At 34.1% G+C, this 25,317-nt stretch overlaps 2 protein-coding genes across 2 annotated transcripts; both read left to right on the top strand.

The window, feature by feature from the left end:
- Positions 1-12,205: 12,205 nt before the first annotated feature.
- LOC131597599 (protein MAIN-LIKE 2-like) lies at positions 12,206-13,067 on the top strand. Its single transcript, XM_058870288.1, has 2 exons — positions 12,206-12,304; positions 12,552-13,067. Exons 1-2 carry the CDS (start codon positions 12,206-12,208, stop codon positions 13,065-13,067), a joined length of 615 nt encoding a protein of 204 aa, XP_058726271.1.
- A 1,563-nt stretch (positions 13,068-14,630) lies between these two features.
- Positions 14,631-21,876, top strand: LOC131595030 (protein Brevis radix-like 4). The gene is made up of 5 exons (XM_058867248.1): positions 14,631-14,850; positions 14,975-15,632; positions 20,567-20,702; positions 20,937-21,340; positions 21,470-21,876. The coding sequence occupies exons 2-5, from the start codon at positions 15,175-15,177 to the stop codon at positions 21,546-21,548; spliced, it is 1,077 nt and encodes a 358-aa protein (XP_058723231.1). The 5' UTR covers positions 14,631-14,850; positions 14,975-15,174; the 3' UTR covers positions 21,549-21,876.
- Positions 21,877-25,317: the final 3,441 nt, after the last annotated feature.

Raw genomic sequence — 25,317 nt, 5'->3', positions numbered from 1 at the left:
ACTTAGTGAAGGGAATGTATGTCTAATTTATCAACGAAAAGTGATACAATGTATGTCTGAATAATTTAACTATGCATTGATAAAAAGAATGGGTGAAAAGGATTAAGAAATTACCACAACTTTAACAACAAATCAAGACTTGTTAAACCAAGACTACATACGCGCTTAGTGAGCAAAGGTGCAACTTCGCTAAGCCAACAAACACACCTACTTAATGAGAAAAGGCAGTTCAAAGACTTCATGATTTAATTACTTCAAGATGAAGTAATGGATTGGTGTCTAAGCTTTCCTTGGGAGGTGTGATTAGTGAACAAAGGCGACAAGACTAGTTTTAGGGTGAGATGACATTGCTTAACCTAGAAGAAAGTTAGTGCTTTAAACGAGCCTTGCACTAAGCAAGACTACCCTTACCAACCCTATAAATAAGAGTGTTGGGAAATGCATTTAAAAAGAAAGAGAGATCATGGATTCAAGGTAGTTCCCAAGATAAATTAGGTTCTTACCTGAAATCACAACAAGAGAGACTATGAGAGGAGGATCGAGGGATTAAGGTTTTTCTGAGGAATCATCAATAGATGTTGACCATCTTATATCTTCTAGGGTTTGATTGTAAAAATACGATGAGTAAGCCTGGCCAATTTTCTCTTTTGTTAGGGTTAGATATAGTTGTCATATTATTTATTGTTATGATGCAAAAAATATTCGAGGCGTACTCGAAATCAATAAAGTCGCCCTCAAAGTTTACTTGAAAAGGGAAAACATTCATAAAACCCATAAAGAACGAAAAAATGATCTTCGCAACCAAATTCTTGTTTAGAAGTCGATTTGGTGTTGGGAAGGTATTTGCAACCTATGACACATGTTTAAGGAAACAATTACCTCTAGTTAATTTTTCAAAATAAATTTGTTAACCTTATTATATTTATTGTATCCTAATTATCAGATAAGAATTAAAGTGTATTTACAAGCAAAATGAAAAAAAAAAGTTTTTTTTACTAATTTGCTTGAGAAAATTCGACTCTTGCTCTTACGTATCTTCCGATGCAATGGAGAATTCAAAGTTATGTAGTTCTTGGTAGAAAAAGCTTGTGTGTTGATTGTTTTTAAAGAAAATGTTCTAATCGCATTAAAGCGGAAAAATGTTTCTTGTCGGTCATGTTAGTGCGGATAAAAGCATTTTTTGTTGATCACGTTAGAGCGGATAAAACAATGTTCGTTGGTTGGTCGTGATTATTTTAGAAGGAAGTCAAGTGTTAGAACAATTAAGCGGTATGACTTGTGTTGAACACTGAGGATAAAAGTGATGTACATTCAATTAATCCTTTTTAATTCATTTTTTATTTATGAAAAGAAAAGATTCAATTCAAATCGAGTTATAATTGCTTAAGAAAGATAAACGTTAGAACAAGTAAGCAGTATGACTTGTGTCCAAATACTCAAGATAAAAGGGATGTAGGTCCAATTAATCCTCTTTAATTCGATAAAAGACTGAACTCGAAATGATCAAGTTATTAATTAATTTTTGAAAGGAAGACAAACGTTCAAACAAGCAAACGTTATGACTTGTGTCCAGATACTTGAGGATAAAAATGATGTACATTTAATTAATCATTTTTTAATCCAATTTCGATTTATAAAAAAAAATAAAAATGATCGAGTTGTATAACTTACGTCTTAAGATATCGATCATTAAGTTAGATGTACATCTATTTAAATGCTTTTTTTAAAGTGATATAACTTGTTAATTTAGTAGTAAGGAAAATAAATAACTTTTATTTTATATTAATTTATCACAAAAAACGTGTTTTAGAATGAATAAATTGTGCAACTTGTGTGCTAACAATTCAAGAATAAAAAAAAATTGTTCATCGAATTATTGATTTTTAAAAAAAAAATAATTTTTATTAATTTGTAAAATGAGTTTTAAGTGCTAGCTTTAGAAATTGTTCCTAATAACTAAAGAAATAAAAAACTGCTGCATTTATTGAAAAAGAATAAAAAAGATAATAAATAATCAATTTTATAATTAAAAAACAAAATAATATACAATACTAATATATAATAATAATAATAATAATAATAATAATAAAATCAATCTAATGAGATTACGAATAAACATTTTTTAAGGAATAATGCATACTCATTAAAAATGAGTCGGTACTATAAAAAACACATATAACAACCGTTGCGAAAGACTTATAATGCCGGTTGAACAACCATTGTTAAATAGGGTGTGATTGTTAGTGAGTTATTTACAATCACGGTCTATTGTCCGCGGTAGTAAATTGGATAACGCGCTACATACAACCACAATTATATTAAACAACTATTGTTGTATGTCTTTTAATAAAATTAAAAAAATATAACTTTAGAACAACAGCAGCAGCAACATTAGCAACAACAACAACAACAGTAAGAAGAAGAAGAAGAAGAATAACAACAACATCAACGATAATAATAACAACAGGAACAACAATAACAAAAAAAAGAACAACAAGAACAACAACAACTAACATTGCTAACTAGAATCCATACGTTCTATGTCTCATTCAAGTCGGAGAAGTGATGATGGAGTTCTTAAAATTTTTAATGAAAGAAATTATGTTTCGAGTTTTGTTTATGAAATATATGATGTTTTCGAGTTTGGTTTAGTAGACAAATGGAGTGTCGTAAATGAAAGATGACGTTAGGAGGTAGAAGATGAAGTTCATCTAAGTTGGAAGTTCATCTAAGTTTTAAGTTTCACGCAGATCACTAATAGTAGTGTCTTGAGCATTGATAATCACTAAATAACAGTGAAGAAACTCAATAAGCGCGCTACATACAACAACGTTTGTATTAAATAACTATTGTTGTATGTCTTTTAATAAAATATAAAAAATGCAGCAGTAGAACAACAAGAAGAAGAAGAAGAAAATTCGAACCCATGACAATGCGCTACATACAACAATAGTTGTATGAAACAACCGTTATTGTATGTCTATTGATAAAATATAAAAAAATGCAGCTCTAGAACAACAACAATAGATTCGAACTCTTTACCAGGTGCAATTTTTCACCACGGTTGGAAGTTCCAACCGTCGTGAAAAGTGGGATTAAAAATGGAAATAAAAGAAAAATGCCTAATTGAATAGATTCTACCACGGTAAATTCTTTGTCCGTGGTGAAATAAAATTCGGAGGCGTTACAAATGATACTTTTTGTAGTAGTGAGTAAAATCACTAACAATAATTTCAAAATGAGAATTTTAAGGGTGGGTTTGTTATAAGTATTGAAATTATATTTTCGGTAATGTGACACAAGAAATGTAACAATCCAATGTTTATTTTAAGCTTTTAAAAACTATTCTCGTATATTTTTTATTTTCATAAATATTGTTTATAATGATTTTCCTATAGTTATTATCATACTTAAAAGGAAAGGAATCCAACATTTCTATGGAAATTAGTTCAACTACCTATAACTTTCAACTATTACACACATTTATTATTATTTGTGTTATGAAATAAGGGAAAAGAAGATAAAAGAGAAGAGAGAAAGACGAGAATAATTTGTCTATACTATTTCATTGGTGTAATCTTCAACAATGAGATTGATCCTATTTATAAGACATCATGTAATAAATACAATTTATTATAAATAAGGAATGAAATTAATGGGAGACAATCATCCAATTATTCATAACACTCTCTCTTTGATGTTTGTTTTGGACATGCCTCATTAAAATCTTATTTAAAACAAACCCACTGGAAAAAAATCTAATGAAGGAAAAAGAGTACAATATCCTTTTAAAATAAATTCATTTCTCCTTCTCATCTGAACGACTATTTCTTCAATGATGAAGACCAGTCTTTTGTATTAGTTAATTAAAATGTCTACTTGGGAGTTATTTTGTTAAAAGGTTTGCAAGATAATCACATGAACGGATTGTAGGATGTTTATATCACAATTCTTTTGAAGATCATGAGTGAAAAAGAACTTTGGGGAGATGTGTTTTGTTCGGTCTCCTTTAATGTAATGATGTTTCAATCAAGCGATGCATGCAGTATTATCTTCATATATGTTCGTTGTATTTGTTTTTCCAAAAGACAAAGCACAAGTATTCTGTATGTGTTGGATTAAGGATCTCAACCAAAAGCATTATTGACTTGCCTCATCTAGTGCTAAAAGTTTTGCATGATCAGATAAAGTTGTTCCATAAAATAGTTGTACCATCACATGTAAACAAATAACCTGTTTGCGATCTACCATTTTGAGAATCTGACAAGTAACATACATCTGCATACCTGTTAATTCGAATTTAAATATTTTGGTATAAAACAAACCCATGTCTATTTTACATCTAAGATAACGAAGTATATGTTTGACTCCGCTCCAATGTCATCGTGTAAGTGAAGAAATGTATCTTGCTAATAAATTAACTGCAACTGATATATCATAACATGTATATTTAGAAAGTTACATCAGTGCTCCAATTGCACTGAGATTGGGTACTTCATGACCAAGCAATTCTTCATTCTTTTACGAGGTTTGAAAGAATCTTTCTCTACATTTAATGATCTAATAACCATTGGAGTAGACAACGGATGAGATTTGTCTTAATTCTAATTTCTTTTTAATTCCATTCCCTTGATAATAAAAATACAAATGCCCTGTCACACATCTCTTTTAATATTTTATGGTTTAGATTTTATTTCTTGAGTAATCTTTCCCTATTTTCAAAATGACTAAAATGCCCTTGTCCCTTGTTTGACTTTTTGTTGACTTTGTGCTTGATCTTGTTGATTCCATTACTTGTTTACATGATTGCTTAGATCTATTTTTTCTTTGCTCCCCCAGTTGCATGCTCCCTTAGGAATATTGATTCAATCTTAATCTACAAATTAAATTGAATTGATTAGACTTTAGGATTCAAACCATAAGATGATAACAATAGGATAGTCATTCCTTTCATCGCCCTTTGATCCATTGTCGCTCACGGATCAAAAATGAGTATTTTTGAAATATAGTTACGATAACGACAATGACTCGAGTATCGTATCGCTAGGGTAAATAAGGGTAAATAAGTGCTTAATTCGGATATAGTTACGATAACGACAATAACTAATTAAAAACGATTTATGGGGGGTTGGTTTAAGGTTTGATTTAACAAAAAGGGTAAATAAGTGATTATCAAAATAAGATGAAAAGTCAATTTGCTGATTTGGTTCCTATCTATCACCGATTATCATAATTCCAATCTCCTAAGCGGATTATCTATTCCTATTCGAATACAAATTCAGTGACAAGCTCGATGAGTATTTTATTATGTATGATCCTATTATCCAAATTAAGCAAACGGGATTAAGTTTCATGAATTAAGCAAACATGAATTGATCGAACATGATAACAGATTAAGAAAACGCCAGTGTGACTATGGTTAGGATCATGTAATTAATCGAATCAAATTAATAAAATCTATGCAATTTGAATTAAGCATGCAAGAACATAGAATAATATTGAAAGGAATAAAAACTTAATTATAATTATAATAACCTTAAGGTCAGAACCTGAATACAGCGAATTGTCTCAAAGAAATTAGTCCTCCATGGAATTCGTACAAGCTTGCAAAATAATTTCATGAATAGTAAAAACGTCTAGTAAATAGTACCGCGGATGCCTATGTATAGGAAAAGAACAAGGAATTCGGGTCATAACCCAACTGAGTCAAAAACATGAAAATCCCGGCCCAAAAAACGGTTCAAAACTAATTGTTTCGTAAGACTAAAACTTCAACAACTTTTCTGAGACATCTACAATCCAAATCAGCTTCTAGATTCAACATGAAAGTTATATCTCTTTTCTTAGCTTTTCAATAATTACTAGGAAGCCTCAATCTGAATCCTGTAGTTCTAGTTATGAATTTTTCCGTAAAAGCTGCTAATGCTAAAAATTAAATATGAAAAATCCATTAAAGGTAAAAATAAATTAAATTAGAAAAACATTATAAAACATAAAAATAAACAAAGCAAATCATAGAAATGCCTAAGTGTAAACATAGGATAATGTGCATCAAAATGCACTGACCACCCTCTCTTCTTTTCTTTTCAACTTTAAAAACATTTTACTAATAAAGATTAGAATCGCACTACCACGAGCCTTAAGAAATGGAAAAGAATGAGCGGGTGCATTCCCTAAACTTGTTCTTCTTTCATTCATAGTCTTTGGTGTGGTTCAAATCACAAAATTTTCCCATAAAAAACACAACAAAACACATAAAACACTTAATAAATATTCACAAGAATCATACTAACATGAGCCATAAGTAATGGAACAGAATGAGCGGGTGCATTCCCTAAACATGTTTTGTTTTCATTCATAGTCTTTTGTGTGATTCAAGTCTCAAATCCTAAAAAGGGTAGAGAAGGGTGAGTATCCTTGCATTGGGATTAATTCATCATTATCTACATCAAAACACTCAACAAACAATTCTCTTCTCCTTGTCTTCATGGTTTTCTTTCCCTTAATCGGACATGTTACTTCCTTTCAATCGCAAACAGGTAACACATAAGACTCCACTCAGCGAGCAACTATCCTAATGCTAGAATGCGAATGTAACTTTGTCCAATAAAAAACACAAAACAAAAAAAAAATATCGCGGGGAGACTCTTACTAGCACAATTTTGTAAATATTCCTTCTTTTCCCCGTATTTTCTCTTCCTTCTTTTGCATGCATTCCTTTAGAATTAGGCTTTAGACTCTTACACCCTTAGATTAGAACAAACTTAAGTGGATCTTGTGGAGTACCACAGACGTGAGGGGTGCTAATACCTTCTCCTCCTGTAACCGACTTCCTTACCCGACCTTTGGTAGTAAGACATTTTCTTATCCTTTCTTTTTTTCGGGTTTTCTCTATGTTTTCCATTCCCTCCGGGGATAAATAAAGTCCAGTGACAACTTTGTTGTTCGAGGCTATTTTTCGCGAGAGTGCGACACCCATCTAGTTTCTTCCATTTCTTCTTCACTCCTCATTTGGTTTTTATTTTCTCAGGTAGTGGACACATTCAAGTTGTTATGGGGTAAGAAAGTTCACAAACCCTACTTTTTAATGCTCTTTTATCAACAACGTCTAGTAATCTAAAACTTCTCCAAAATTCATATATTGCACTACTCATATCCACCTATGATCCATCTTCTTCATCTACCAGCAACTTGTAACACCCCTTTTCTATCCCCAAATAAATCATATATTAACAGAGTAATAAAGCATGCATATTACAAAAAGGGTGCCACATGTCGTTTCGACAATAGTGAAAACCAAACATAAATGTACATCACATATAACTGATCATATTTATAACACCTATTTAAACGTCATGTTTCATCAATATGCGCATCGCAACGTAACAATATTTTCTCAAGCATTTTAATGTTCATATCCCATACTATAATAATCTACCAATCATAATGACATTATCATATCATCAATAAGTCATATAGATTCAACATAGGCACCAAGGTCACTCAACATAATATATCCAAATAAAAAGTTAAGTAAGAGAAAATAATAACAACATCTCAAAATAACAAACATGAGTTCAAATACCCCCGTGTTACATGACTAGAGCATTGACTCTCTACCTAATAAAATCGAAATAACCGATAAGCTCCTTGGCTAATCCTCGTGAAAGCACACTACTCGTCCGAACCTGCACAATGTCGCATAGAACATCATTCAAACAGAAGGGTGAGAATTCACAGCATTATAAATATTTATAATATGAACAATGAATATAGCATACAACAATCCAAATATTCATCACACTTCATAATTAAATGAGTTCCACAAAAATTGCACATAGCACAAATTTCCAATTATCACATAAGTACACATTAATTCAAACATCAAATAGCAACCAATGTGACTCCAAATGCAATTAATGCGACTCATGCATGTGGTATCAATGTGAACCTCAAGCTCACCACTCCCAATTCTATATTCAAGAACCAAAGTCACACTTCTGATCCGGACAATACCAAAGCCCTCAAATATGAACATAGAATCCACCACTTTCGAATCCACAAAGGAACATAGCCACACTTCTATTTCCACACAAGGATCAAAGCCTAAACCGGAGTATCATCAACCGGAGTATCATCTCCCCATGAATGCATGTGAAACAAATTCACAACATATGCAATTAAGATTATCACACAGCCTTAACTATCCAAGCATATCACAATAATTCTCCATATTCGAATTATCCACCAAAACATTGCAGAACACACATTTATCATCAATAAGGCATACACATAGAATTTATTGATTACACACAACTTATAGCACACAAGCCAATTCATGTTATTCACAAAATTCACCAAAAACATCATGTACGAATTCATTTTTGATTCGAAACCTATCCAACCATCATCAATACATTATTAAAACACACAGAAATCCATCTTAAATTATAAGCATACGGGATCCCAAGTCAAAGAATCAAAAATCACAAAATTACATGACAGGCCGTGCTACACGCCCAGATTCACGCTACGCGCGCCAAGTCAGAAGTTTCCGCGCTAAGCGCGCCCCATCAGCGCGACGCGCGCTCTGTGAATTTTGGGGAAAAACCAGATTTTTGACAACACTTCCAAAATCGTGTTAATCCAAACAAAAACCACCAACATCCAACAAGCATACACATATGGGTTTCTAATCATGTTTTTATTCATGGATTGACATTATAACAACATAAAACATGATGAATCACATAATTTCATAGATTCAACACAAACCCTAACATAGAAAATTCTGAGAAATTGAGAGATGAAAAAAACTAAGCATACAAACCATTGCATACATATATACCCATAATAATGAGGATTCTCTCTCTTAACTCTTGAAGATCTTTCTTCTTCTAGATTCCCTTCTCCTTTCTCTTTATTCTTCTCTTTCTTCCTCTTTCTCTTCTCTTGAGTTCTCTCGCTTCTCTTCTACCAAAAATAATTTATCAGACTAAACCTAATCCATCTTACTATCTTATTTCATTATTGGGCTTAGCCTTTCTCACACACCCTTATTATTTCTATTTCTAATAATTAGGCCTAGTAGCTATTATCTCATTATTCTACCAATAATTCAAATAACTCAATTAACACAATAACACACAATTAAATAATCATCACATCAAGTAATAATTAAATAACTAACCATAAAATAATTATTTAAATAAATAAAATAAAAAATCGGGATGTTACACAACTTATCTTCAATACTTAGTTTTCTCCAATGAAGATGAACACTATCTATTGGTATTGATATACATCCCAGAACGTATCTTTCTAACTCACAAGCACAAGGTAACCCATATATGTTCTATAAGTACAACCACATTTTTCCTGTAGTTCCAACTTAATCAACCCTTGATAACTCTTCAGCAATGCGTCTCAAAGCAACTCTAGATACAAAACCACGCAGATTACCATAAAATAGACTTATGTGTGCGTGCTCAACTTCATGAATTTTTTTTTGAAAAGAAGCTCGAATATTGCATATTTGCAACTTAGGATTGTTATTCATAACTTCCCAACATTTGACCATGACCCAAATACTATTCCTCAACATTTGCTTTAACTTCCAATGTGCAGACTCAACCCTAAAAATAAAACAACATAAAAATACTAAAATGACATCGTAAAAATTAATTCATAATAAAAATACTAAAAAATATGACATAACGGTTAGTCGTGGTGTTACCCAAATGAAGCACTCGATTAATCCGTGCTCCAACAAATATGTGCCTATATGGAGTCAACCATGTGACTTTCACGTAATCAATAAATTCACTACAATTAAAACATGTTTGTTCAAGTTGTTGCAACTGTTGCCTATACTTAACCTCATCACTAACCCATACAACTTCCATCAATAATGTGTCTATCGTCTGTTGCATGTCATTCACCACATATTGCTTACATTTTGCACCAATATTTTTGTTAATGTGAAATCGACATAGGAAATTAATCGTTGTAGGAAACACAACTTCAACTAATTTCATCAAAGAAAGATCTCTATCCGTCAAAATCACTTGTGAACACAAATCTTTCTTCACAAACAATTGCTCCATCTTATCCAAATCCTAACAAAAACTCCATGCCTGCTCACACTCCATATAAGCAAATGCAACAGCAAATGTCAACTCGGTCGATGTCATGCCAACAAATTCAAACAAAGGCTGTCTATATTTGTTTGTCTCATAAGTGTTTTTCATAACTAATACAATAGGAAGAATATTCAGCAACTTAACCGAATCTGGATGAGCTTAAAAATATCTCTCACAACTTCGGAGTCATCTTTTTTTCTTCTCCAGTAAACATAGTCTACATCCTCTATAAGCTTAAGAAAATGTTGCATCTCACTTATTAGACCTCTTATCTCTTTTTCTACCACAATCTTATGCATATATATTTCCGTGATCCGAGTGATATTCTCAAGATCTCACTCTTGCAACGAAATCAATGTATGTCTAGATGGAACATGTATCTTTGTCAAATCAACAACATGCTGCTTCTCATATGTGGTTAACCTACCAACAAAGGCATGGCCTTCTAATGTATCAGATAATCCATGATTATGAACTCCTCATTTTACATCAACCTTCCATCCAAACCCATCTTTTGCTGGAGTCAACCAGATTTTGAATGAACATCTACATCTCTTAGTCGCATTTTGAGTTTCACTTTTATCCTTGTATTTTCCCCGTTTATCACAACCAAATATTATTTTGTTGCTTCTTCCTCTCATGCCTGTTTTGGTGTCTCAACGAGTGATAATTACAGTTACTTTATTTCCGATTCCAACCACTTTAATCCATCTTATAACCTCTTCTCGAGTATCAAATATTTGAGCAGTAGATAATATATTCGTGGTATCTACAAATTTATCGTTTTTTTTACAAATTTAGAGCGAAATTTTCATAGTTGAAAAAATATTACAAAAACACATTGAATGACTTACAAAAAGAGTTCAGGTTTAAGTTAAACAATTGCACTACCGAAAGAGTTTTGAGAAGTGTTTCAATTTAATTAAAGTTTGTGGCCCATACCAAACACTCTGTTAAATTATTCCAGAAGTTGATTGACTCAAAATCAGACCACTTTATGCAACTATTCCGGTTTGTAAAATTACATAACAAAAGTCTTTCTCAATGTGTTCCGGAATGAATGCGTAGGGGTGCAACTTTCAAATTTTTTTGTGAATAGTAAAAAGTGAAACGGTAAATTGGTTAAAAACATTGAAAAATAAAATTGACATTTTAAAAAAATTATAGGGATACAAGTATAATCATAGAGATACCAAATAAAATTAAGAATTTCTTTTTGGACCCATATGCTTTCTTAGACACCTATTATGAAAATCCCAAAATATCCCTAAATTTCGGATGTGCATCTCCGAAGGCACAATTTTCTTTAAAAAAAAGGTGATTTCGGATATGCATATCTGAAATACCTTTTTTTTTTTAAAAAAAAATTTCGGATATGCCTATCCGAAATAACCTTATTTTTTTTAAAAAAGGTGTCTTCGGAGACGCATCTCTGAAAATTGTTGTGTTTTTTACAAAACCCAAACAGACACCCCTTCATTTTCATTCTCTTCAATACAAACTTTTTTCAAACAAACCCATCTGTGCTAACTTGCATTTAAAGGATTCTTGTTCTACAACTAGTTCCAAGCATAGATAAGCATTCAAAGCCTCATTCAAATCAACTCAAAGCTTCAACAAAGTCTAAGTTTCCATAACTGTGAACTCTAAGTTGGAAATATTATTAGGGTTGTTAAAAATTAGAAAAATGTTGTAGGGTGTAGTTATTGTAGGTCAATGATAGTGTTTAGTTGGTAAAAATTGGATTTTTATTGAGTTAGGGCAAGAAATTGTGGTATGCCAAAAATGGTTGTTCGCATGTGTTTTCGGAAGTGCATTTCCAAAATCACCTCTGACCAGTTTCGGAGTTGCACTTCTGAAATATGGTCTGAACTGTTTTTTTAATTTTCAAATTTGTTTCAAAATCTTACTGGTTGCACTTTTTTCAAGAAAATAGCAGGTAACCAGGACTGACCGCTCGACTTAGATAGGGTAGGGAGACATAGACAGCCTCAGCTCGGCGCAAGAGAGCTGCACAGTAAGCAGTGATTCGGGGACGGGGTCGAGTTCGAGTACTAGTCCAAATGGATGACGCGCCTGCAAGATCTTCATCTGCATCGAGGAGTCGGCGGTCTCAGGCATCTTCCTCTCGTGAGGAGGAGGCACGTGAGGATGAGGAGAAGGTGGGACTTGAGGAGGAGGAGATACCCGATGTTCACCTTGAGCACGGCTAGGATGATGTAGAGGAGGAGGGCTACCCGAGAGGGCTGCAGACACATTTGTGTTGATTTACTATCATGACCATGTCGCTCGACGAGTTTGGAAGAGAGAGATTTTTTTATTGCCCTTTATAATTTAACCATTTTTTAATTATGTGTTTATTGCACTTTCATCTAACAGTTTAGATAACATTATTTTTTTTTGTGACAGGAACGGGCGACCATAAAATTCGTGAACCATGCGCGAAAAATATTTGATCTGTTTAAACCACATGCTCAGTGGTTTAATGATGTTGTAGTTGGGAGCGGGCTTGGCGGGTTATGCATGACCAGATATAGTACCATCAGCCACGACATGCAGTGGGCATTTGCTGAAAGGTGGCACAAGGAGACTTCGTCTTTCCACCTTCTTGTTGGGGAGTTGATGATCACCCTCCACGATGTTACCTGTCTGCTCCACCTACCGATCAGAGGGAGGTTATTGGACCATTCTGGGATACAGCGGGTTGAGGCCATCGAGTGGATGGTGGATTATCTGGGTATGGACCCAAATATGGCGGATTATGAGTGCGGAGTGACGAGTGGGGCGCATATCCGATTCTCCAGCTTGAAAGATCTTTATGAGAACCACTTGGTGGAGGCAGCGGAGTCCGAGGAGGAGGGTGACGGGGTTTTGTTGAGTATCACCGTGGTTGCGCTCTACGGTGTTGGTTCATGTTCTTGGTAGTCACTACACTCTTTGTGGACAAAAGTGCAACCTACGTGGACATGACTTATCTTCGGTATTTTATTGATCTGACTATAGTTCACAAGTGGAACTGGGAGGCCGCCATTCTGGTATACCTATACCAGAAGCTGAATGAAGCTTCCAATTGGATGACCAGACAGTTGACTGACTCTTGCACAATCCTTACGGTACATTTCTATTTAATTATGTCACATTTAATTATATCATATTTCTATTTAACATATTATCGTATTTGTGTTTCAGAGCTGGATCATCTCTTATTTCCACCGCATCCACGACTACGATCCTGATCCCGCTTACATTGCCATGCCGAGGGCTGCACGATATGTCCTCTAGAGGGGGAATCAGAAAGTTGGGTCATATCATGTATACTTGGATCGTACTGCTCACGATGACATCCAGTGGACGTCCTTCGTTGATTACAGTAATGTTGTCCCATTCGACAACATCACACTGTATCCTGGATGGTTGGAATGTGGGACCAACACTATGGTCATGTATCTTCTCGAGCGGTGCATGAGATAGTTTGGACGTCTGCCGATGATATCGAGGTCTCCGTTTGAGGTTGCTCCTGACACCGTTACCCGTCAGGAGCTCACTGCTATCTTTGATGATTTAGCGCATCATCTAGTCCTAGAGGAGTATCAGCGTACACGCGCCACCCAGAGCTGGCATTATGTAGATGGATATCTGACATGGTTCTATCAGGTGTCACATCCTATCAAGACACCCGATGCTCCTGGGCGTCCAACCCTAGGCCAACACATGAGGAGCTCTTGGAGAACCAGTAGGCCGAGAATGACCATGCCATTAATCTCTTGCCGATCTGTCAGCGGATACACTCTATAGGGAAGGAGACATTGGAGAGAGGGATCATTGAGCATGGCGGTCCAGAGGCGGTTGCCATAGTGCAGAGGATGGTCGGTGAGGCATCTAGTGCGGTGGGGTATGGGAGGCAGAGGCAGTCGTAGGAAGTTTGCATTAGGCACACTCAGTAGTAGATGCCTATTTATGTTTTATTTACGATTTTTTATCTGGTGTTGTAATATTTTTACATTGAGTACTTATCCGAACAACTACTTTCATATTAGAATATCGATTTTTTAATCTATCTTTGCGTATTTTTTATTTCCATTACATTTTATCGAATAGTAGGAGGTTTTAATTTTAGTTGTACTATGTTCTTGTTTTGGAAAAAAATGAATAATTGAAAATCTGCATATTTCGGTTATGCATCTTCGAAACAGCATTTTGGTGAATTCGGATATGCATATCCGAAATCATTGAAATCTGATTAAGGAGAATTTCAGAAATCACTATTCGAAATCTTTAAAATTAAGATATGGGTGCCTTCGGAAATGCATTTCCGAAAAGTATTTTAAGATTTTCAGAGTTGTTTTTTCATTCTATATAGTTGTACAAAGAAATTCTCATAAATTTTTTCTTAATGGGCCTAGCCCAATACTTACATCAAGCAGCCCGAATATAATATCCATTTAAAGAACCGCAACAATACTTACATAAGCAGCCCGAATATAATATCCATTTAAAGAACCGCAACAGTCAAAATTAACATGCCGTTGAACATAACATCATCCAAACTGTATAAGACCCAAAAGTGAAACGAAGAAGAAGAAACACTTTCCTATTATTCCACAAAATCCTCTCCTCTTCCATCAAAAACAAAAATAGACTCATAAATACACACTAAAAATTCAATTGATATCTCTTCCACCACCATCACCACAATGTCATGCACATGGTACTTCTCTTCTTTTCAATTCAATTCAACACCTTTTCTTTTTTCATTTTTATTATTTTAATTACTTGTTTTCAGAAATTATGTCCCCTAATTAATTAATTTTCTTTTCTCTTTAATTTTTCAGAGAATCTCTGATTTTCTGAACTCAAGTCACTCACTGACTGCTACGCATGCCGCCTACAAATACCTGTTCCTCGATTTTCACATTTCCTGATACAGTTAACTAACCGCACACTCCACATTACTATTTCCACCTCCATTTTTTTTGTTTTTTTCTCGTCTCGTTTCTTCACAATTTCGATCTAAACTCTGCGAACATAAAAAATGCTTACATGCATAGCACGTCCGAAGAAACTCGGCGACGACTCACTGAGTCACGGCGACGATTCAGACTCAAACACCAATGCAAAGAACGTAAAATCGCTGACGTGTCAGATAAAAGACATGGCGTTAAAAGCCTCCGGTGTTTACAAACACTGTAATCCATGCGCGCCGGCGAGTCGGTTGAGGACCGGTAATTCGGAGTCGGAAACTGACTCGGAGAAGTTTCGGAGGACGAGGACATGGGGGAAGGAGATGGAGGCGAGGTTGAAAGGGATCTCGAGTGGAGAAGGAACGCCGAGTTCGTCTTCGTCGTCGTTCGGCGGTGGAAGTGGTCGGAGAGTGGTGGTTTTGGAGGAGGAAGAAGGGAAGGAGTGGGTGGCGCAAGTGGAGCCTGGCGTTTTGATTACTTTTGTGTCGCTTACTCGTGGCGGGAATGATCTGAAGCGGATACGGTTCAGGTACGTTTTTACTGTGTCGTATAGTTTGTTATGGTGTCGTTTTGGGATTGGGTATGATATGAGTGTGTCGTATGATTTGTTACGGTGTCGTTTTGAGATTGGATTGTGTTGTTGAGGGTTAATGAATGAGATGGACCCTGCTAGTGGTGTAGGGATAATAATGAGTAATTACAATGTTGTGTGGCTTTCTTTCTTTTTCTATACAGTGTCATTATCACACTGAGTTAAAGTCACTAGTCTCTACACTCATCTATCTCTATACTCTACTCTCTAGCTACTTTTTTTTGACATTTTAATTAAGATGATTAACAAGAAATTAGGGTTACAGTTGTATGGGTTATTTAAGTTGGACCTATAGGTTAAAAAGTGAGAAGCTGTGGAAAATTTTCACCAAAAAAAAAAAAGAAAGAGTGGATCTATGTTGAGAATTTTTGTGATACTTTAAAAATCGTATTTTCTTTATTTGTTTGACATGCATGAATATTGACCAAAAATAATTTTTGTGTTTATTTACGTGCATGATTTTTAATTTCATTATTTTTTTAAAAATAGTATAATGGAGATGCATTCACAGGATAATTTTACATTTCAATGAAAATATATCATTATGCGTTATTTAAAATTTTTAATATGATTCGATAGAAATTAATTTTTTTTTTTATTCTAAGACGAGTAAATTGGATTTTATTAAAATAACAAATATTACTTAGCAGTGTTTTAAAAATCGGACCGGTCATCGAACCGGTGAGGGTATTGGGTCACTGGTTTATCGGTCGAACCACTGGGTCATTGGTCGAACCGCACGACCAAACCGGATTTAACTGGATTAAACCGGATAACTCGGTTGAATAGACCTATCATTATATAGGTATAAAACCGGTCGAACCAGATGATTCAGTCTCTAAAAAAATATAACTAGTTTTTAAATTTTTTAAAAATATCATATCATAAACTCACAATTTCATAACTTAAATTCAAATTTTAAACAAAGGTATCACACATAACAAAATATAGTAAAAAATTACAAAGTTTAATTGCAAACAAAGTCTAATTACAACATAATCTAAATAAAGTCTAATTACAACATAATCTAATTGAATAGTTTATAACAAAATAACTCCAATGTGTACCAAATTTAATTCAAAATAGGATCCTCCTAAAAAGAAAATCAAATAAAATTCAATATGTTTATGCTATTTAAGAAAATTTATTAGCAAAGATAACAAATAAACAATAAAGTTTTTAATTTGTCACTAACGAAAAAAACTATGTGAGAATGCTATTTAAGTAATACACTACTAAATATATTAAAAAAAAGTTTAAAAAAATGTTAAAAAAATTAAAAAAAAAACCAATTAAACCGCCGGTTTTCCGGTTTTCCCGGTTTTCACCGGTTCTCACCGGTTTGATGGCATACCCGATCCAACTATTGAACCAGATCGGTTACCTGGCCAGTTCCCGATTCGACCGGTCCGACCGACCGGTCCGATCCGGTTTTTAAAACACTGTTATTTAAAATTAGTTACTTTATATTTTTATTAGTAAAAACAAAGGGTGCATATACAAAACTGAACTTTTTTTCTTTAATTTTTTATAATAATAAGGATTTTTTAAATTAAGCGTGCATAAACTATTCTCTTTTTATACATTCATTGATTTTATTTTATAAATATTTAATTATGTTGGTGAAAATTTCATGTACTTTGATACTACATTTATATATAGTTTTTTTTAGAAAAATAAAATATTTATCAAACAAAAAGAGATCACAAACTGCAAATTATGTATTGAGTAAAAGAAAAAGAAAAAAAAAACCTAACTGCAAAGCATATAGAAGTAGTTCTTATTAAAAGAGTACACAAAGAGAGTACCAGAGATATTTAAAAAAACTTGTAAGCAATAAAGTAAAATTGAAAATTAGTCTAATTAATTTGTACAATTTTGTTTTATATTTATTTGTTTCTCAAAATTTTATTTATGATGAATTACTAGAATAATTAAAATAAAAATATATAACTCTACAAAAAATAATATTATAAGAAAAACTTCAAAGTAGAGTATGAATTAAATCTAAGATCTACATCACATGGTTTGTTTCTTTTTAAAAAGGAAAACCTTGGATTAAACAGCTATTGTTTGTTTCAAGAAAAGTGACTATTCTGAGTATAAAACATTTATAACTCGTACTAGTGCAATATTAGGCTTATTTGTTTTTTATGCATGTTTGAATGTGGTGAGTAATGATCCTTCAACAAACAATTGAGACTATTTATTTTTGAGAATCAATCTAAATTTAGAATACAAAATCTCACTTTCTTTTTTTGGCATCATATTTCTTATCTATCTCTCACCGTCTCGCATATTTCTCTTTTCATTTTGAGAGAATTTCCACGTGTAAAAATTGACTATGAACATAATGTTTGTCATGTAAATGTTAGGGCTTCAAGCCAAACACAGCCTTAAAATTTATCTATTTTTTTTTGGGTCAAAATGGAACTTGGGCTGGGAAAGGCGTAAGGGGTTCAAGGCTTACCAATATCTGATTATCATCAACACTAGAAGGTTTTGTTCTATAAACCATGATCACAGATACTACACTTTTGACGTCGATAATAATTGAAAAAAATAGATAAATTTAAAGTAATTACAAGTGTTAGTGTTGGTGTTGGAGTACTTACTATCTTATTCATTTTCCTTTCTTTCCTTTTGCACAAATTCCGCCAAGTTTGTAATAGCTTTCTCCTTATCAATTATGCTCACTTATTTCTCCTTATTGTTGAAGAATCCTTAGTCCAATTATCTAGTGTCATGAGTGATTGGTTATACCTTTTTCACATTTTCTTGTAAATGTGATCCATTTTGGTAAAAAAACACCATAATGTCTTGTGGGTGTGAATTTGAGTATTATGGCAAAAAGCTCTAATAAATTTTTTGGTGTTAAAGAAAAAGAGTGAAGTGTGAAATGCATGTAAAACACAAGTATATGCATAAACATTTCTAAAATTCACATACACCTTTTCCCTACATCATTTCTACATCTATTTTCTTTCTCTATTTATGTTTTTCTTCTTACCTGATGTTCATTACATCCCTCATTTTTTCTCTTTCTATTTGTCTGTTTCATATATTCCTCTCATAATTCATAGTCACCATTTCATACCAAAACAAGTATTCTCACTTCTTAGCCCAAACCATACAATAGTCCTGTCCTCACAAAAGAACTTTAGTGGGGCCCAAACCCTCCTTTTTTGAAGTTTCACGCCTTTGCTAAAAGCAATCCCAAAAGTGTTCCAAAAGAAAAACTTATTCTGGCTCCAAAGTAATTTGTGGGCCAGTGTTAACAGTGTTAGGAACCTTTAAATTTGGTTTTGTCTTTTGGTCGGAAAAGCTCTTTTGTTCTCTTTTCAAATCTCTTCAGGCCGAATTATGTGACTTTGTCATCCTATAATAACAGTTTTTGTCTTTTATTATGCAAATTGCTGAGGTGTGTTTTCATAATCTTCCACTCCAAAACTATAAACAAGACAAAATGTGAACTTAGGTGGGTACAAGGGACCTAACAAAATGATAGTACATAGATAACATTGACTATAGTAAAGTTGGGATTTAGTGATTAAAACATCTCTCCAACTTAGGCATTAAGTATAAAATTTATTGTCCTATTAAGTCATCTCAGTTAGTAGCTGTGCAATCGAATCCGCAACACTGCAACTATTCACCTTTAATAGGTGAAATTCCAGGCAGTAAGCTACATAACAAAAAAAGACTATTAAATTTGTTAATTCGTTAATAAAATCTCATACAAAGAATTCTTCCAAAATTTATGATTTATAAGTTATGGTCTTGTACTCTTACATAAGTTTAGTATTTTTGTCTTTATTTATTTTATGTTATCGTAAGATAAAAGCACGCATGACATTAGTGTATTTTGGTCCTACATGATGACTTGTGGTGCAATTACTACCATTATGTTGCTGGTGGGTGGGTCAATCCATGAATGATTCTGTCTTTTATATCCTGAATTTCAGATCACAAATTTAAGAAATAGTGTGGTCTTATGCTAATATTAAAACGACTAAAACAACCAAATCATTTCATTATTTGGTGCGAAATTAACATCAAAAGTTTGGTCCTACCTGCTTTTGATTGCCTAGACAATTCCATTGTTTGATCAATGGTGACCTTAAACAACTTCATTTCTACAAAGCATGATTGGTTTTAATAAGAATTATTCATGTTCGAATTCTTTGTCAAAAAGCATCTACTTGAGTAGCCTTCATAATCGATATCAAGTTCATACTCCACTAAAAACTGAAAATTTATCTAATGTGGGAAAATAACAATTAAATTATCATGACCAATTGGCAACAAATCAGGATTATTTGAGTTCAAGCTTAGAGTCTAACTGTCCACTTCATATCGCGGTTTTAAGTTTCATCATAATGGTGGTTATGCTGCAAAATTTGATATTACTGTAAAATATGGACAAGTTTGGCCGATGTGATGCAATGCTGTTGAAGAGACATTTAAAATCTTTATATAGCAGCTGCAATTACATTTGTAGACTGATTTAAAATTTTGCTCGTAATTTTTACACATGAAAAAGGATTGGTTGTTTTCATGACATTGAAGAAATAGTGTTTCGTTTGAACGCAACTTCATAGAACAAAGAAAACTAAGACAGAACAGAGAAGCATAGACAATAGGAACAATGTAGTTGCCAATTTTTTGTCCGGGGTAAATGATTTTTAGAAATTTTTAGTTGTGGTTGTATTGCTCCTTTTACGAAAATCAAATTCCACGTAGCATAGTGCTTCAATCACATTTATGAATTCCACGTACCATAGTGCTTCAATCACATTTATAATTTAGATGATACAATGATTTGATATGTAGACTTAACGACTTTATTATTGTTTACATTTCATGTATAGTCGCGATACATTTAACAAATGGCAAGCTCAAAGATGGTGGGCAGAGAACTATGACAAAGTCATGGAACTTTACAATGTTCAAAGGCTTAACCGCCAAGCCTTCCCGTTACCAACTCCAGCAAGATCTGAAGATGAGGTAAATTATCACTTTCGCATTCTGGTATTTAGATGCATAGTCATTATGGTTACTAAAATTAAAGATTGCTATATGCTTAGTCATTGAAATCGGCAAAACTGTTTTTGAAATTACAAACTATTAGTCATTTTAGTCACACTTGGTCTCGTAGTAGTGTTTTGAGTTTTAACTTATAAAGACGAGAATAAATTGTTTTACTGTTTCTGATATGTACATTTGTGTGATTGAAAGCAGAGTTCAAAGCGTGAATCAATAGCCGACAGCCCAGTGACACCTCCGTTGACCAAGGAACAACTATCACGCAATTTATACCGACCAACAGGAACGGGAATGGGATACTCATCCTCAGATTCCTTTGATCAACACTCATTGCAGTCCAAACATTATCAGTATGACTTAAGTGGAATGAACTCAACTCCAAAGGTTTCAACCATTAGTGCTGCAAAGACAGATATATCATCAATGGCTGCTTCCATAAGAAGTAGCTCTTCCAGAGAAGCTGATCGCTCTGGCGATTTATCAATGAGCAATGCTAGTGATCCGGATAGTGAATGGGTCGAGGAGGATGAACCTGGTGTTTACATTACTATCAGGTCTCTGCCAGGTGGTAAAAGGGAGATCAGAAGAGTCAGGTTCAGGTATGCTTTCGCAACAATGTTGTGGCTACACGCAGTTTCTGTTTCATAAGCATGTTATAAATCTAGAAATAGAGATTGTTATAAACAATATGAAATTTATTTGTTGATGTTTGTTCATATGCGATGCAGTCGAGAAAAATTCGGGGAGGTGCATGCTAGACTATGGTGGGAAGAGAACCGCGCCAGAGTACATGAACAATACTTGTGATATTCATCTAAGGGTTTCCTGCTAATGGTTTATAAAAAGTGGAGGTGGTGTTACTTATTAATTTTGTTTAATTCTAAATTTGCTGTGATTAGATACAGAAATCCAAATGGTGCTACTTGCACGTCTATCTTTTTGGGGTTCATATCATCTTCATGCTTTCTACTAGTTATTCTATTGTATGTGGCAATTAAATTTATTTAGCTTCTATTAGTTAGAGATACCGGTCAATTGTTATCATGAAACTTATGAGTAATGGTTGTAAATTATATATATAGCTGTTGAAATTGGATACAAAGAATGAGTCATGTTGCTCATTACTTTTTTGTTCTTTAAGCATCCAACTTGCAAATTCTATACCTATATTGCACAAGTAAAATGAAGAATAAACTATGAATTTAGTCTTTAAACTATTACTTGAAAGAGTGAAACACACTTAGAAATGGGGGATTGAATAAATGTAACTTCTCAAAATTGTAGATTGAAAATAAAGAACACAATTATTTTTATCCTGGTTCGTTGTTAACCAAACTACTCTAGTCCACCCCTGACAAGGTGATTTACCTCAACTGAGGATTTAATCCACTAATCAAACTGATTACAATGGTTTTCCACTTAGATACCCTCTAAGTCTTCTATAGTCTACAGATCACAACTTGATTACTCTAGGAAATCTTTTTACAATCAATGTAAAATAAATGTTTACAAGAGTTTAGATTGCTTCTAATAAAGCTGTAATCACAAAGTGATATTTCTCTTAAGTTCTAGTTCTTAACACTCACTAAAATATTACAAAGTTGTGAGGTTGAAGATGAAGTTCTTTTTGCTTTTCAGTTTGACAGTGTTTCTGTAAGTTTGCGCAAGAGTGTTGTATGCTGCTTCTGAATGGAACTTCTATATATAGGCGCTTGAGAGGAAATGACCGTTGGGAGCATTTAATGCTTTGCGTGAATAGTACAACGCTGCATTTAATGTTTCACACTTTTGTTAACTACCTCGAGTCATGCTTTTGCTGCTTTTACTGACTTTGCCTTTTGTAGCTTCTAACGTTCCTTTTATCAGTCAGAGATTTAACGTTATATGTAACACCCTTCTAAACACCGCGGCAATTTAAATAAATAATAAGAGTAAAAACATAAACACAAGGGTGCCACAATTATTTAAAATAAATAAACCAATCATGGTCAAGGTCATGCTTCATTAGGAAACGATTTAACAAAACACAATTATGTTTTTCACAGCGGAATAAGAAACATCATCAACGTAATCAAATGGAAATATAATCCAACACCAAATAAAATAGAGAATTCTCTTAAATCTCTATAACTATCGTCCCCCAGTGTTACAAGATCAGAGCATGACCGACACGACCCAACATAAACGGATGAACTCTACGAGTCATCCTCACCAAGCACTAATGCCGCTACTCCTCAATCTGAAAATGACAACATGTAAGGGTGAGTCTCATTCTCAATTAGTAAATATTATGCAATTCATAAGCAACAAGCATCATAATATACCGTTCACCTAATTATACACATTCAGATTCACATCTATTATTCATCAAATCACACAATAATAGATTACGATACAAAACACAGAAATCCACACAATCATGCTATGACAAAATGCATATGACACAACTGACACTATGCATGTGGTACCAAAATTCGTGAATCACATTCACAGGACTTCTCTCCTCGATACTGCCCTTTAATCGCTCACACCCCACATGGGCACACGATTAACCTCATCGCTCACACCCCCATGGGCACACGATGACTTCTTACTAATATTCGCACAATGGGAATTAGCCACCAACGATCCACTCATCAACGCGATCCATCATCAAATGCATATGAATGAATGAAACACACATAACATACTTAAAACATCACTGAATCACGATGAACAACTCACCTCAACATCACATCACCGAATAAGTATGTACATGTTTTCAACGTCATTCAAATAGCCATGCATTCATCCCAATCACAATATCAATCACAACCAATTCATCAACACATCAAACACATTGTCACACCTATCTCATATGCACACAATGTTCAATTCTCATCAAGTAATTAAATCGAGTTTTAAAGAAATAAAGTCGGCCACCGCCCATATTCATCATTCATCATATAAAACATTTAATTACTTGCACGACACCCAAAACGACACTAAGAAATGGTTCACGGATCAAAAGATACGTCATTTTAAAGTTTTAGAAAAATTCACACACAGCAAGGTTCGTTCAGCGAAGCAAGGCAGAAGTGAATCCTTCAGACCTCCGCTCAGCGGACCTCTAGCGACGTCCAACAGAAGCAAACTACGTTGGAACCTCCGCTCAGCGGACCCCCCCTCCGCTCAGCGGACCTGCGATTTCAGCAAACCCCAAGTCTGCGACAGACCCTGCGATTTCACACCCTTTCCACCCAAAAATTATTCCAGACATCACATACAGGCATACAATCATCATATATTCAATTATACACCACAAAACATCATTTAACGCATTATTAACCAAATAGTTCACACAATTATCATCAATTCAATCCAATTATAACAACCTAACCTAACAACCCCAATGTCTAATTGAATCAAACCATACATCAATCTACCTATTACCTAAGACCACATAAGAGATACTAAAAGGAAGAGTCCCCCCTTACCTCGATGAATCTCTTGAATGCTCTCCTTCCGGTTCCACATTCTTGCCTCTTTCTCTTCTCTTGCCCTTTTCACGTGTTCTTCATTTTTCCCCAAATGGTTCCTTTTTCTTATTTTATGAAAAATAAAATAAAATAAATTAACCACAACTTAGTAAAAGGCCTAACCAATTAGCACCCCTCTTTTACTAACATCACACCATAAGCCCAATAGCTCTTACTCCATCATTTTCCAATTAAATCCAAATAAAATACTAAAATTCCAATTATTTAATTTAAATCCAAATTAAATTAATAAACTGAAATTATAGGTTGTTACAACTCTCCCCCACTAAAAGAGTTTTCATCCTCGAAAACATACCTTAGACGAAAAGTTCCGGGTAAGAGTCCTTCATCTGGCTCTCTAACTCCCATGTAACATTTCCACCGGCTGGTCCTCCCCAAACCACTTTCACCGTTGCTATATCTTTACCTCGCAACTGCTTCACTTTACGGTCCTCAATCCTCATAGGTAATGTCTCTACAGTCAGATTATCTCGCACCTGTATATCATCTACCTGAATCTCATGAGACGGATCCGCAATGTATTTCCTCAACTGAGATACATGGAACACATCATGCAAATTAGCGAGTGCAGGCGGTAAAGCATTCTGATAAGCAACCTTCCCAATCTTCTTAGTAATCTGAAATGGACCAATGAAATGCGGAGTTAACTTCTTCGACTTCAAGGCTCTTCCAATGCCAGTCATCGGAGTAACTCGCAGGAACACGTGATCTCCTTCCTTAAATTCAATATCCTTCCTTCTTTTGTCATGGTAACTTTTCTGACGACTCTGAGAAGCTCTCATCTTCTCCTGAATCATCTTGATCTTTTCTGTAGTTTGTTGCACAATCTCCGGTCCAACCACCGCATTCTTTCCAGATTCGTACCAACACAACGGAGTTCTACATCTCCTACCATACAATGCTTCAAACGAAGCCATACCAATACTCGAATGATAACTATTATTGTAGGTAAACTCAATCAAAGGTAAATAACTATCCCAAGCACCACCTTTTTCCAATACACATGCTCGCAACAAATCCTCTAACGATTGAATCGT

The sequence above is a fragment of the Vicia villosa genome, linkage group LG4 (assembly GCF_029867415.1).
Source record: "Vicia villosa cultivar HV-30 ecotype Madison, WI linkage group LG4, Vvil1.0, whole genome shotgun sequence".
Lineage (NCBI taxonomy): Eukaryota > Viridiplantae > Streptophyta > Magnoliopsida > Fabales > Fabaceae > Vicia > Vicia villosa.
The sequence above is the reverse complement of the archived record's forward strand: the minus strand, read 5'-3'. Positions and strand labels throughout refer to the sequence as shown.

Excerpts from the sequence above, each read along its gene's own strand:
- LOC131597599 (XM_058870288.1), top strand. The coding sequence starts at position 12,206 with ATGGATGACGCGCCTGCAAGATCTTCATCTGCATCGAGGAGTCGGCGG. Across the intron at positions 12,305-12,551 it reads CACGTGAGGATGAGGAGAAG|GAACGGGCGACCATAAAATT; the intron begins GTGGGACTTGAG and ends TTTTTGTGACAG.
- LOC131595030 (XM_058867248.1), top strand. The coding sequence starts at position 15,175 with ATGCTTACATGCATAGCACGTCCGAAGAAACTCGGCGACGACTCACTG. Across the intron at positions 20,703-20,936 it reads CAGCAAGATCTGAAGATGAG|AGTTCAAAGCGTGAATCAAT; the intron begins GTAAATTATCAC and ends GATTGAAAGCAG. Across the intron at positions 21,341-21,469 it reads ATCAGAAGAGTCAGGTTCAG|TCGAGAAAAATTCGGGGAGG; the intron begins GTATGCTTTCGC and ends TATGCGATGCAG.